This window comes from Scyliorhinus canicula, chromosome 4, assembly GCF_902713615.1.
Source record: "Scyliorhinus canicula chromosome 4, sScyCan1.1, whole genome shotgun sequence".
In the NCBI taxonomy this organism is placed as follows: Eukaryota; Metazoa; Chordata; class Chondrichthyes; order Carcharhiniformes; family Scyliorhinidae; genus Scyliorhinus; species Scyliorhinus canicula.
Window position 1 is genome coordinate 120,410,178 of NC_052149.1, and position 14,748 is coordinate 120,424,925.

Genomic DNA, 14,748 nt, shown 5'->3' on the forward strand with positions numbered 1-14,748 from the left:
AAATCAATTAACCTTTACAAATTTTTAAAAATTCATTAATGGGATGGTTGGGCCAACATTTGTTGCCCATCCCTAATTGTCCTCAAGAAGGTGGCAGTGTGCCACAGTATTTATGTGGCTGGTCCAGTTAAGCTTCTGGTCAATGGTAATCCCAGGATGTTGATAATGGAGGATTCAGCAATGGTAACGCCATTGAATATCATGGGGTGATGGTCAGATTCTCTTGTTGGAGAGGGTAATTGCCTGGCACTTGATCCTCAAAAGATTAACATGCAGGTTCAGTTGGCAGTTTGGAAGGCAAATGCAATGTCAGCATTCATGTCGAGAGGGCTGGAATTCAAGAGCAGGGATGTAGCTCTGAGGCTGTATAAGGTTCTGGTCAGACCCTATTTGGAATATTGCGAGCAGTTTTGGGCCCCGCATCTAAGGAAGGATAGAACATAGAACATAGAACAGTACAGCACAGAACAGGCCCTTCGGCCCTCGATGTTGTGCCGAGCCATAATCACCCTACTCAAACTCACGTATCCACCCTTTTACCCGTAGCCCAACAACCCCCCCCCCCCCCTTAACCTTACTTTTTAGGACACTACGGGCAATTTAGCATGGCCAATCCACCTAACCCGCACATCTTTGGACTGTGGAAGGAAACCGGAGTACCCGGAGGAAACCCACGCACACACGGGGAGGACGTGCAGACTCCGCACAGACAGTGACCCAGCCGGGAATCGAACCTGGGACCCTGGAGCTGTGAAGCATTTATGCTAACCACCATGCTACCGTGCTGCCCATGGAAAGGCCTTGGAAAGGCCTGTGCTGGCCTTGGAAAGGGTCCAGAGGAGGTTCACAAGAATGACCTCTGGAATAAAGAGCTTGTCACATTGGAGCTGTTGAGGACTCTGGGTCTGTACTCTTTGGTGTTTAGAAGGATGAGGGAGGATCCTATTGAAACTTACAGGATACTGAGAGGCCTCGATAGAGTGGATGTGGAGAGGATGTTTCCACTAGTAGGAAAAATTAGAACCCGAGGGTACAGCCTCAGACATAAGGGACAATCCTTTCAAACTGAAATGAAGAGGAATTTATTCAGCCAGAGTTTGGTGAATCTGTGGAGGCTAAATCGCTGAGCGTCTTTAAGACAGAGATGGATAGGTTTTTGATTAATAAGGGGATCAGGGGTTATAGGGAGAAGGCAGGAGAATGGGGATGAGAAAAATATCAGCCATGATTGAATGGCAGAGCAGACTGGATGCGCTGAATGGACTAATTCTGCTCCTACATCTATGGCACAAATGTTGTTTTGCAATTATCAGCCCATATATGAACGGGTTCGACAGGGTAGATGTAAAGATGTTTCCACTTGCAGGGAGTCCAAAACTAGGGGTCATAAATACAAGATCATCATGAATAAATTTAATAGAGAATTCAGGAGAAACCTTCCTTTCCTGTGAACGGTTTGAATATGGAAGTCTCTCGCAACTGAGGAATTGGCAAAACAGAAGGTGCAAGTCAGCATTACAAAAGGCAATCTGTTCAAGGAGATGTTTTTAAAAAATAGTTTTTAGAACAAAAGTTAAACATTAATGAAAAAGCTGATTTCAATCAGTGATACCAGGTTTACTGAAGCTCAGTCTCCCACTTGGATCCCCAAACATCTGTCAGATGGAATAACTTGTGCACATTTCTAGAACCCAGAAGTTACAAACTTTTTAAGTTCTGGCTTCAAGAGTTAAAGTCAACTCCAAGATTCTGCAGGATTTGGAAACTCCTTGGCTTGCCAGGCCCCAGTCAAGACCCTCAGTGAAACCCTGAGGCACATATTCACACAGAGCTCTGACATCCAACAGGAGTGTACCACCAAGCAACTCATACTCACACAGCCTTCCTTCTCTTCGTACCTTCCAACATGCAAATGTGGGAGCAGAGCGGACACACATGACTGAAACGCCATGGGATCACACTTTTTTAATTTTCCCTGCAGCATTAAATTAATCCATGTGAAATAAAATTTGAGATTTTCTTCCTTGCTGCAGCCCACTGCCAAATGCCAATAGAAAAGATGAAAGGAAGCAGTAAGCTCTGACAATGAATGTTCAAACTCTGAGAATGTCAAACCCTGATCTAACCAAAGATATTAGTTTGGGAAAAAATTTGCCAGCAGACAATTCAGTGCTCAGCGTCAATCTGGATAAAGAAAAAGTCCTGTTGGGAATATGGCATGCTCCGGTGAAATATGCAGCAATTTAATTTCCAACTTTGCTTTCTCCTCCTCCTCCCTCCCGTGAGCCCACCCACTCTCCACCTGAAAACAAAAGCACACTAGAGTAAAACATACTCAAAGCTTTGTCTCTATGCAGTTTTGGCAATCAGCACAAAGAGATTTCCGGCCTTGCAGGAGTTCAAGAGGAGCTTGGGTAGACTGTGGCCAGCCAAAGTGCTGGCAGGCAGCAGAGTTAGATTGAGCCGAACAGCTCCCAGGGCACGAGGCCCTGCCTGTGGTTCAAATGACACGTCAGCGTGAACTGCCGCCTGGCAACAGCTGACACAAGCCCTGGAATCCTGCTCCTTTGTGCCCCGGATAAGAGAGCTGCTCGCAGGCCTCCAGGAACCTTGGGAGAGCTTTCAGGGAAGGATGGCGCAATCAACAGGATCATTACCCTCCCATCTCCACTTTCCAAACTGGATAAAATTATTTCTTTACCTCTTTGGGAGAGTGTCCGAATTAGATGCTGGAAAAGAACAAAAGCTCACAAATACTGCACATTTTCCATTCTGAGGGTTACAGAGTGGAAATGTTCACTTCTGGAGCAGGTGAAAGGATATCAAAATGCAAAGCTGCAGTCTGTATTCAATCTGTTTTATAGATATAGCTCTCAGCGCTAAATGGATATGGTGGGATCAGAGTATTGAATTTAATGATCATAACGAAGGGCCGAATGGCATATTCCTGCTTCTATTCTCTCTGTCTGTTTCTATGTATGTCAATTGCCATGGCTTGGACCAAGATCGCCATTAACTGCAGTCCAGAATGTTTGGTTTACAAAATTCTTTCTGCTGCAAACTATTCATTCAGCAATTCACTGTCTCGCTTTAAAAATAAATTCTATAAAATTGGAAAAAAAAAAATAGATGAGAGTAAACCGGACTTTTAAAACAATAAAACAACAGTACATAACGCAGGTGACTGGAGAGGACTTTAGCTTACTGCAATTTCCTATCAAGATGCGCTGGAAAAGGAGACTTGGCACCCTTGGAATATCACTGTCAAGGGCCTGTCCCATATAAATTCTGTACTGTTGCGGACGGGAAAGAAATTGATTTTGTTAGGAATCTGTAAAATAAATGGCAATAGGAAGGATTTTGTCCCTACAGAGTTCTGCAGTGAGAGTGAAAGCACTTAATTTGTTGGGATTCAGACAACAGAAGTCAATGGTGATGGGTTTGCTCCTGTTACATTTCTACAGTACAGTATAGCCGGTACAGTACTCTTCAAAAAGTTAGTGCTTTCAGAATATCTCCCATTGAAGTCAACAGAGCTGCTCTGGGTCACTGGTAGCATAACAAGCAGTGTCATAAGAGGCCCAAAATCGCAGGTCTCTGATGAAGCAAAAAGCAATATATATCCAATTACTTCAATATCATCCCCGCCACACAGACATGGAAACCCCTGAAACCAAAAGTACTATGTCCTCAAAACTTCCACTCCTTTTACTTTAAAATCCTCATGTGCGAAACCTTACAAAGATTCAAGAACCACATAAATTATAGCTATAGGATAGCCTTGATCCCTTGGTCTTGCTACTACCTTAAATTCAAGTATATTACAAACGACAGTTGATTAGGATTCAGGAAAGTCCTGAGAGAACAAAGGATAATTATGGGAAGTTTAGGGAGCTTTGGATAACCAGGGATATTGTGAACCTCGTTAAAAAGAAAAAGGAGATTTTTATACGGTCTAGGAGGGTGAGGAGACTCAAAACCCTTGAGGAAAATAAAGAAAGTAGGAAGGTACTGAAGTGGGAAATTAGGAAGGGCCATGAAAAGTCCTTGACAAGTAGGATTAAGGTGAACCCCAAAGCTTTTTATTCATATGTAAAAAGAGGATGGCCAGGGAAAGGATTGGACCACTTAAGGACAGTGTGGGGAATCTATGTGTTGAGCCAGAGGAAATAGGCGAGGTGCTAAATGAGTACTTTGCATCAATGTTCACCAAACAAAGGGACTTTGTGGAAGATGATTCTTGGGTAGGGTGTGTGGATAGTCTGGAACATCCGAACATCGAAAAGGAGGCGGTATTGGGTCTTTTAAAATATATTAAGGTCGATAAGTCTCCTGAGCCGAATGGGATTTACCCCAGAATACCGAGGGAAGCAAGGGAGGAAATTCTGGGACCTTGACTGACATCTTTGTATCCTCATTGGCTACAGGTGAGATCCCAGAGGACTGGAGAATAGCTAATGTGGTATCGATGTTTAAAAAAGATAGCAGGGATAATCCTGGAAACTGTAGGCCGGTGAGCCTCACATCGGTAGCAGGTAAAGTATTGGAGAGAATTCTCAGGGACAGGATTTATACCCATTTGGAAACAAATGAACTCATAAGCAATAGACAGTATTGTTTTGTGAAGGGGAGGTCATATCTCACTAACTTGATCAAGATTTTTGAGGATGTGACAAAGATGATTGATATAGGGAGGGTGGTGGATGTTGTTTATATGGACTTCAGTAAAGCCTTTGACAAGGTGCCTCATGACAGACTGGTACAAAAGGTGAAGTCACATGGGATCAGAGGTGAGGTGGTAAGATGGATACAGAACTGGCTCGGTCACAAAAGGAGAAGGGTGTTTTTCTGAATGAAAGATGTGATTAGTGGTGTTCCGCAGGGATCTGTGCTTGGGCCTCGGTTGTTTATTGTGTACATAAACGATTTGGAGGAAAACGTAGCCAGTCTGATTAGCAAGTTCGCGGATGACACCAAGGTTGGTGGAGGGGCAGATAGTGTTGAGGATTGTCAGAAGATACAGCAGGACATAGATAGGTTGGAGACTTGGGCAGAGAAATGGCAAATGGAGTTTAATACGGACAAATGTGAGGTAATGCAATTTGGTAGGTCTCACATATAGGGGAAATATACCGTAAATGGCAAAATTCTTTGGAATATAGAAAGTCAGAGAGATCTGGGCGGGCAAGTCTGCAGATCTTTGAAGGTGGCAACATAAGTGGACAAGGTAGGCAAGAAAGCATACGAAATGCTCGCCTTCATTGGGCGGGGCATCGAGTATAAAAACTGACAAGTCATGCTACAGTTGTATAGAACCTTGGTAAAGCCTCACTTGGAATATTGCGCACAATTCTGGTCACCACACTACCAGAAGGATGTGGAGTCTTTGGAGAGGGTGCAGAGGAGATTTACCAGGATGTTGCCTGGTCTGGAGGGTGTTAGCTATGTGGAGAGGCTGAATAGACTCGGACTGTTTTCATTAGAAAGACGGAGATTGAGGGGTGATCTGATAGAGGTCTACAAGATTATGAGGGACATAGATGGAGTGGATGGGCAGGCACTCTTTCCCAGGATGGAGAGGTCAATCACCAGGCGGCATAGGTTAAAGGTCCATGGGGCAAAGTATAGAGGAGATATGCGAGGCAGGTTTTTTATGCAGAGGGTGGCGAGTGCCTTGAACGCGTTGCCAGGGGAGATTGTGGAAGCAGATACATCAACAGCATTCAAAAGGCATCTTGACAAACATCCGGATAGGATGGGTATAGAGGTACATGGCACAAGGAAGTGCTGAGGGTTTTGGCAAAGGTTGGTATTGTGGTCGGTGTGGGCTTGGAGGGCCGAAGGGCCTGTTCCAGCGCTGTATTTTTTTTTGTATTTATTGTACATGACCTGTTGTTACTTTTAAATCCATGCTAACAACTCCTTCCATACACTATTCAAATGAGTATCTACAGCACATTAGAAAAACATTCTCAAGAATTTTTCCAATAGATACATTTGGCTAACTCTTCTACAATCTGCAGATGCATCTCACACTCCCTTTGAACAGTTTGATAACATTTGCTCTGTGTCAAACCTAAAGTATAGCGCCTGATTCTTTAGGGTTTCTAAACTTATTCTTGTTTCCTCACTCCTTGCCCTGAAAACTCCAGGATGTTAAATCTGACCAAGGCATCTTGTGGTCTTATAATCATTTGCAACATATGCATTAGGTACATCTGGTCACGATTGCTGGTCCCAGCAATGAAACAAACCAACACCAATGATGGGTCTACATATCGGCATGAGGAACTTGCAAATATTACACTGACAAATGGTAGGAAGGTTGCAACTTCAACTCTTACCATCTTCTTGGACAAGGCCGAGGTCAACAAATAACATAAGTGATGTAATGTGCAGCCTGTTGAGAACCAAGGTGGGGCTAATCTTGAATACAGGAGTATGGGGATACACCAGTGCCTTCCTTTTTGGGAGCAACATGGATGTAATTAAGGAAAAGCTGCTTTTATGTCAGAATGGCATTGGCAAGGCCTAGAAGCTCTGAGACCATCTGCACCCTTCACAGATAAGGCACCTTGCACAGACATGACAAGGATTAAAACTGGAGTGGTTTGACTCTTGAATTATTTTATCGATAATTTTGTCTGGGAAGCCAGCTGAGGGGTCATTTACATTCATGGCTAAACGCAGAAGTTTGAAGCAACTTCCTGGAAATATCCATCATGCTACCATCAGTACAAGGCTCCTCTTACAATCTAGCATAGCTAAAGACAAGGGTACTTTCAAGGGCAACATGAATAACAGCCAAAGAAAAGGAGACATAGTTTAATACACACACAATATATTCTGATCACGGCAGTTGGATGTCCACTTTGTCTTATGTATGCATACATATATAACAGATACGTGAATGTATTTACACATATACATACAAATATTCAACTGAAGGCAGAGTAAAATTGAACATTATTTTGTCAATCAACTAGCAAAATACCATGATGTATGACTTGAGGTACATCCCTTTGTTACTTCTTGGACATGACAATTCCCCCCATCCCTCTCGATGATGGCTTTTTTTCTTCCCCCAGAGACACAAGTCATTCATCAGTACCTCAGCAAAGTGGCTGCAATTTGTTTAGATGCCTTGGTATTGAGTGTAGACAGACTATTAGGAGGCAGAGTGTAGCACTGATAAACCTGATACTATACTGGGAGGCAGAGTGTATGTATCACTGATAAACCTGATACTTTGCAGTAACAGTTCAGTTTTATCTCTGAAGCTCTCAGTCACATGAATATTAACCAGTAATAGCCGGGAAAGGGAAATGGAAATAAAAACACAGAATCAGACCCTGTCATCTGCTGTGCAGTCCAATAATACAAACGAGAACAGAGTGACTTGCATTCAGAGAGTATTCTAAGGCGGGAGATACATGTTGTCGGATTTGCAGAACTGCGTCTACACAGTCCAGCAGGATTTCAATTGCAAAAACAGGACAACCAAACAAATGGTCCGGTGAAGTTAAAGGAAAACGCCGAAAAAGGTTTTTGGAAAAGTTGACTCAATTTTTCGTTCCTTTTCAGATGGTGTGTGGCTTTGCACACCCCCCCCCCCCCCCCCCCCCCCCCCCCCCCCCCACCACCACCTCAATCCCCCTCCGAGCAATTTGCAACCTTCAGCAATTTGTATCAATGCAGGAAAGTTTCTGACTCAGCAGTTAACTCTCCCACTCTTCTCTCTCTCCCCCAATGAAGGGCCATATATCACAGAAACTACAAGGCCAAGAGCACTGAGTGCTTAGAATTTACAAGTGAGCAGCCTAGAGTTCACAGAACTTTTCCTCCCCTCGCCAAGCTCAGTAACGAAGACATGATTTTTGGAGTGTAGGGGGAGGGCATTGTGGATAGAAAAGAGAGGAGAAAAAAAAAAATCTAACAAATGTGCTTGTCCTACAGTCTGAAACAGTACTCTGATTGTGTGCATTAGAAGCCGCCTCTGCAGATTCCTTCACACTCTGCAACGAGGCTGCATTCCCATTGCTATTCTGAGCAGACAGGGCTCCACTGCTCTACTGGCCCTCTTCTCGAGCAGCACTGATGGATTAACTGAGCAGAATAGGTCTTGTCAGAAGCAGTCAGCCGCTATGAGGACTACGAACTGCTTTCATTAAAAATATACCACAGTGTCAGACAACATGGCCGGTTATGAAAGGACAGTGAGTTCTATTGTGAGAAGACTGACAAAATCCCATGTCTGAATAATTTATTATTAGTTACTGTCAGAGAAATGACATGGTTATGAGCAGCAAAATGCACTCTAAAGAACAGTGCTGTCATGGTGGTCATAACAGAGGGTTATCGTTCACCAGGGCCTCATAAATCCAGAGGTGACGCCTTTTTCTTTTATTCTAGCTTCAGACCCTGCCACACAATTGTGGTCCATTACAGAAACACAGGGCAGGCCAGTGAATGACAAACTTCTCCAACACCCACAGGCCAATTCTGGGATGACCATCACCAATAGGTTACATCCTCATGAATAACAGAAACAGATTTTTCACTCTCAACCTGTGTAAATGCATAATCCACTTGATTTCCCGAGGGCACATAATTTACCATATCCTCCTAGAGTACATAAATTTCCCAATCCAGGAATAACTCTTAAATGCTGAAAACCAGGCACATCTTCCTCACACTTTGCCATTGCAGGGACTGCTTACCTTCAAATGTGTGCAAGAGCGTGTGTATATATGTGCAAAAGGGCATCACAGCCTGACCAGTTTCTGGTTGTGCGTGGTGTCCATCAAGATAGTTGCATGACTTACATTACATCCACTGCTTATAGTTACTGACTAACATTGGCACAAATGTGCTTGCTATTAGTGTTGGATACTTTAACCACAACACACACCTTGCAATAAAATCCTCCTGACAGATCCATGCAGATCAGTCAGCGGCAAGGTGCAAGAGTGACCAAAGTGATATTGCCCAAAGGAACAGGTTGTGGTGACTTACTGCAATGGTCTGCGCACAAAGGTGGACATCGAGACTGTGGCTTTAGACTGACATGTTTTTAAAAATTACACTTCTTTGAATCTTGAAAACACTACTCACCATCCGGGCACCTGCATGCAAATCTGTTCACCTCATCCTTACACACTCCGCTGTTTAGGCATGGCTGGCTTTCACATTCATCGATATTCATTTCGCAATATGTCCCCGCAAAACCTGACATCAGTAAAACATCAAAACTCACTGAAAACCTTTTCAAAAACACATCGAATAACCCAAATTTACTGCTCACCAAACATGGCAGCGACCAACAATTTTTAACAATAAATTCTATGCTGAGTGGAACGAGTAGAGAGCTTGATGATGTTATTCGTTATCGTCCACCCTCCACATCATTCCTCATTCATAGGTGTCAGTTGTGGCTCAACTGGCAACACTCTCACATCTTAGTCAGAGGCTGTGAGTTCAAATCCTAAATCCAGACTGATACTCAGTGCAGTACTGGGGGAGCACTGCACTGTCAGAGTTGCCATTTTCTAGATGAGGGACTGAACCAAAGCCACATCTGCCATTTTGACCGGTGAATGTAAATATCCTATGAAATTATTTTGAAGAAAAGCAGGCAATCAGATATTTGGCATTGAGGAACTGTAGGTACAAGCCACATTGTATTACAATGTGGTGCAAATGGCAAGAATTGGAGGCCGATTACCAGCACTGCCACATTGGGACTAGCATTAGGGAAGTTATTGTATCACTGTTTCCATAAAATGAAGTGTTGTGATCAGGTCCGCTAGTTTGCGGATGGCATGTGAATTTGGGGGATTAAAACAAAAAAAAAATCAATAAGCAGATTTGGATATCCAAACTCTGGAATTTTTTATGTTTCTAACAAAATACATCTTGTTGAGAAGGCAACCATTCCAAGTGACCAGAACACCAGCTCCAACCATAAGAGACTGGGTTGTACTTGGACATGCAATACGGGCCAACCTGATGTCACATCTCAAAATGTGGCCATTCAAGGTTTTTTCTGACAATTTCCATACTAGGTTGGCTGTACAAACGTAATGCAATATAGACTTGGAATTTATGTTCAATTAGCTATATAAATGATTCAACATGCCATTGTTTCATTTTGTGTGTCTCACAGGGGTAAACACATTGGGAGTTGAGTCAGTTTGACCAACCATAGACTAAAGTATTTCGCAAGTTCCGTGACGCTACTTATTTCTCTTTCTTTTTGTTTTGACATTTACAAAAGTTAAACTAATAGACAGATTGACTTGTGCTGCACTTACTGTCAGCCTTTTTACTGTTTATTTATACCAGGATATTTCCCCCACGTCACGGCTGGGTCTGCTGTAGACTGTGCTGGAATTTGACTGCCATGATCAGTCAATTACTCAATTATCGTTGCACCACCATATGATTACCTGAACCTTGAATGTATCTATCGCCAATGTTTTAAAAATCTGCCTAGTAATTGCAATTCATAGGAGGATTTCTATGCTTCCTCCCTGCCAATTCCCACCTGGCATACAGATGCATTTGAATATTCCAATCTGGTCCAAGCAGGTGGCATCGTTCTGGCAGGGCATGGCAAGGCACTCATTGATGTCCATCTCACAGCGTGGTCCTGTGTAACCCACAGCACACTCACAGCGGAAGGACCCTTTGGTGTTTACACATTTTCCTCCATGTTCACAGGGATTGCCTCCTACAGTAAAAAAATGTATGAAAGGTCAGTGACAGTGACATTTGCTTGGATTCTATCCACTGTAGAATAACAATATTGCGTTGCCAGTGCACAAAATTACATCTTCCTTATCAAGAGAAACATAATTCTTTTTAAAGTAACTGTCCTCCGTCAACCCTGCCAAGGTGTGTTTATTTATTGCATTTAACGTGGTAAAACACCCAAAGGTGATTCACAGACAACATGTGACATGGAGGTGAGTTTTGCGCCCCAACCCTGCTTGCATATTTGAAGGTGGGGCAGGCATGTTAGGGGCTGTTTAGCACAGGGCTAAATCGCTGGCTTTGAAAGCAGACCAAGCAGGCCAGCAGCACGGTTCAATTCCCGTAACAGCCTCCCCGAACAGGTGCCGGAATTTGGCGACTAGGGGCTTTTCACAGTAACTTCATTTGAAGCCTACTCGTGACAATAAGCGATTTTCATTTCATTTACAATATGGTGCCCTCCTGTCCACGCCTCACCTCTCCCCCATATTATGGGAGCAGATATGGCGTCAGGCTGCCGACCGTGCTGGGGGGGGGGGGGGGGGGGGGGGGGGGGGGGGGGGGGGGGAGAAGAGAGAAGATGGAACCCACAGCTTTGACTGCTCAGGCTGCCAACTCGCGCCAGCCGGCGGAGGCCCTTTGCCACCGGTTGGCACAGTGCCAAACTCTTCGGCAGCAGCTGGCGCAGCGCCAACCCCGCCGGCGCCCGCCTAGCCCCTTAAGGTGCGGAGGATTCCGCACCTTCCGGGTGGCCCGACGCTGGAGTGGTTCACGCCACACCTCGGCGCCAGTATGGCCCTCCCCGCCCAGTAGGGGAGAATTCCGGCCAAGGTGTTTCGGGAGGGAATTCCCTAAACTTGGATCTAACTGGGTACAATTTCCTGTGACACAAACTGATTATCCATTAAATCTTCCTTTGTGATTGACAATTACACCTTCAAGGGCACAATGCTGCACGGTTTTATTTAACTGCTGCAATAATTCCTTCACAAATAATAACTATAGCAACAACCTTAATAGCATTCGGGCAACTGGGTTTCAGCAATTTTTTTTAAAAAGTCACGCACAGTGTAATATGTTGGCTGGGATTCTCCGTTGGCTGCCGCTGAAATCGTAAAACATGATTGGGCGGAGAATAGGTTCTGACGCTAAAATAATCACGGCAGGCGTCGGTTCGACGCCAAATCGCAATTCTCCTTCACCTCGACAACAGCGTCAATGCATACCGGAAAACATGTCCAATAAACAACATTTGCATGTCATTAGTGGGCCTGACCCAGTATTCTCCGGGGCCTTTGTGATTCTCCCCCTCCTATAGGCCGGGTTCCCGACATCACGGTTCACTTGTGCTTTCTAAAATCATGAAACAGGCGTCGTGGCTGCTGAGGGAGAGAGAGGGGTACGGAAAGTGTTCAACATCGCCATAGTTTGCTGACAGTTGTGCTGCTGGCCGGGGGGCTTCTGCCAGGGTCATGGGGGCGTAGCGGAGGATGGCCAGGAGGTGGGTTGTGGGATCGGGGTGGACGGGCATGGAACATCATTGCCAGAGCCAACAAGGCAGCCATGCAGCTGCACACACCACAAACTGCCACTGTGAGCTTAGGGCCACGGGTCGTATAAGTGTTCCCCCAGGCCATTCCTCCTCTTTCCTCTTCCCCCCCCCACACACGCACGCACACACGAGGTGCCCTTTGGCCCCGGCTGACCAGTCAGCTGTATGGGTGCATTCCAGCACAACCAGTGCCAACTTGTTAAGTGGGATGAGTGTGTGTGGGGATTGTCATGTGTATATGCGGCTGCAGCTTGTCAGCCTCCCATGTCAATCATGGACCCAGCGAATCCCGCATCATTTTTCATTGGAATCGATTGTGTTCCACGTGGCAGGGGTGCTAGCCCCTCCTCAGCTGCTGAATCGATCCAGGTTCACCGCCAGTTTTGCTGTTGTGAATGTCCATAAATTCTGCGTCGCCGTCAACCCTTAGTCTCAGAAACGGAGAATCCTGCCGTTATGAAGGGCATGTGGAAACCACTGTGATGGCAGATGACAACAAAGTGCTCATAATTTCTTCAGAATTGGGCAACAGCCAAACAGAACAAGAAAGTAGGCAACAGAGTGAGCTAAAGCACTTTTACTTGTTAGATAGATCAGAGATTGCTCGTGAGAACTCTCACTCCCCATCAGTCCTAAAGGAACATAAAAGGAGTTAGGTGGTCTGAACTTTGCTCCTGTAGACATGGTGAGGATAAAGGTTACATGAAAATACCATCAGTTCCACACTCCCCTTCAAGTCTCACTTCATCCCAATTTTGAAAGAATCTTTCTTCTCACTGGTTCAAAATCTTGAACTCCCAAACGAACAGCACTGTGGGAGTATCATCACCATAAAGACTGCAGCAGTTAAAGGCGAAGGCTCACCAGCACCTTCTCAGAGTGGTTGGGGTGGACAATAAATGGCAGCTTTGCCAATGATACCCACATCCCAAAAAATAAAAAAAATAAAAATCTCATCTGAAGAATACAAATCAACAACATGGCAAGATGAAGATCTAGCCAATGTCCAGACACTTACCGAGTGAGCATTCATTGATGTCCTCATCACAGATAGTCCCCCTGTATCCAAGGGGACAACTGCAAAAGAAGCTGTTCTTGAGGGGATTGGTTTCACATGTGGCTCCTTCATGACAGGGGTTAGTAACACATGCGTCATCCACTTGACAGAAGATCCCTAAAAATAAAGAACCACTTATTATACACGGAAAAAACACACTCGCCACTTCCTCAATGGAAGGGAAGGAATAAAATTCACAAAACTAAGAATACATCTTGCCTTGTGATGGTGCACATCACAAGAGATGGTGAGTGAGCCAAGCATTGCTGCCCACTTGTACCTAAAGGCCTGGAGTCCAACAAGAAGAATGTTCAATTTGATGGAATATCAGGAATTACTCTCATTGCGAAGCACAGCCTTCAAAGGGTAGGACATTTCTGAAACCCAAGAGTTGGCATGGATCCTGCCCCTCCAGAAAAAAACCCGACCGATCTGGTAGTATTGGGAGAACTGACTGGACTACAATGTGCTCGACAACCTGTATGGATAATCTGTCCAGTGCTATTCCACCCTCCACATGTACACATGCTAAATTGGATTCCACCTCATGTTTAGTGTTACAAATATGCAATGCGTTAACGATTGTTTGGTTTTGGCACTGTCCCTTGAATTTAGTGTAAAATGGAGGAATGAATGGGGGTCATTTGGTCTGTTCTGACAACAAGCCTGTGTGGCTTGGATTATTAAAGGTTAAGGAGGCTCAGGTTTTTTTATTACAAGGAGGTGTAAGATATTTACACTTGTAAACAATGACCAGAGCAGCTGTGCTAACCATGGCTAGGATGTTAGCCTGCAATACACAGGAAGGTGATAGGATTGTCAGGATTTGTAAATGGTTATATATTTTAACTGTCTTTTTAATTCCATGATAGAATGGATTTAGAGTTCTAGAAGACAGCTAATTCTACGTGGATGCAAGGCCCATTTGATTTATGGTGCCATGAAGATGAGCTCCATGAGAGAAAAAGTCCAGAGGAAGGACGTGCAGATTTAGCCAAGATCCCATTGAAACTCACAGGAATGAGCAATCTGCAGGAACCAGAACATGATGTGAGGGGAAAAGAGGATAGGAGAGGGAAGGGGAGGAGATTGAAGAGACCAAGTTCATGAAGGTTTATGCAAGGCTGGAAGGATTGCCTAGCTTTCGCTAAAAGGAAGAACCTTCAATTCGCCCATCACCATGAAAGTGACTTCTAAGATTAGGGGTCACTTAATTGGAAAAGGAAAAGAAAAAGAATGAAAAATCACCTTGGACTGGTTCCTGGAGAATTAAGTGTCCACTTAAGGGGCAGGGTAATGTATAACAATGGAGGGCGATTTTCAGTCATTTTAAAATTTAATGGGAAACATTTCCGTTTTTTTTTAAGTGTAAGTTGCCTTCAGA

The 14,748-nt window shown here is 44.4% G+C and overlaps 1 protein-coding gene across 2 annotated transcripts in view; it reads right to left on the reverse strand.

Moving 5' to 3' along the window:
• The window catches only part of LOC119964926 (neurogenic locus notch homolog protein 2-like), a 183,311-nt gene that overhangs the window by 74,420 nt on the left and 94,143 nt on the right, over positions 1-14,748 (reverse strand). For both annotated transcript variants that reach the window (XM_038795110.1, XM_038795109.1), the window contains exons 7-9: positions 13,326-13,481; positions 10,547-10,732; positions 9,115-9,228 (exon numbers count right to left, since the gene is read on the reverse strand). In XM_038795110.1, the coding sequence (XP_038651038.1) occupies positions 9,115-9,228; positions 10,547-10,732; positions 13,326-13,481 (456 nt within the window). The remainder of the gene's footprint in view (positions 1-9,114; positions 9,229-10,546; positions 10,733-13,325; positions 13,482-14,748) is intronic.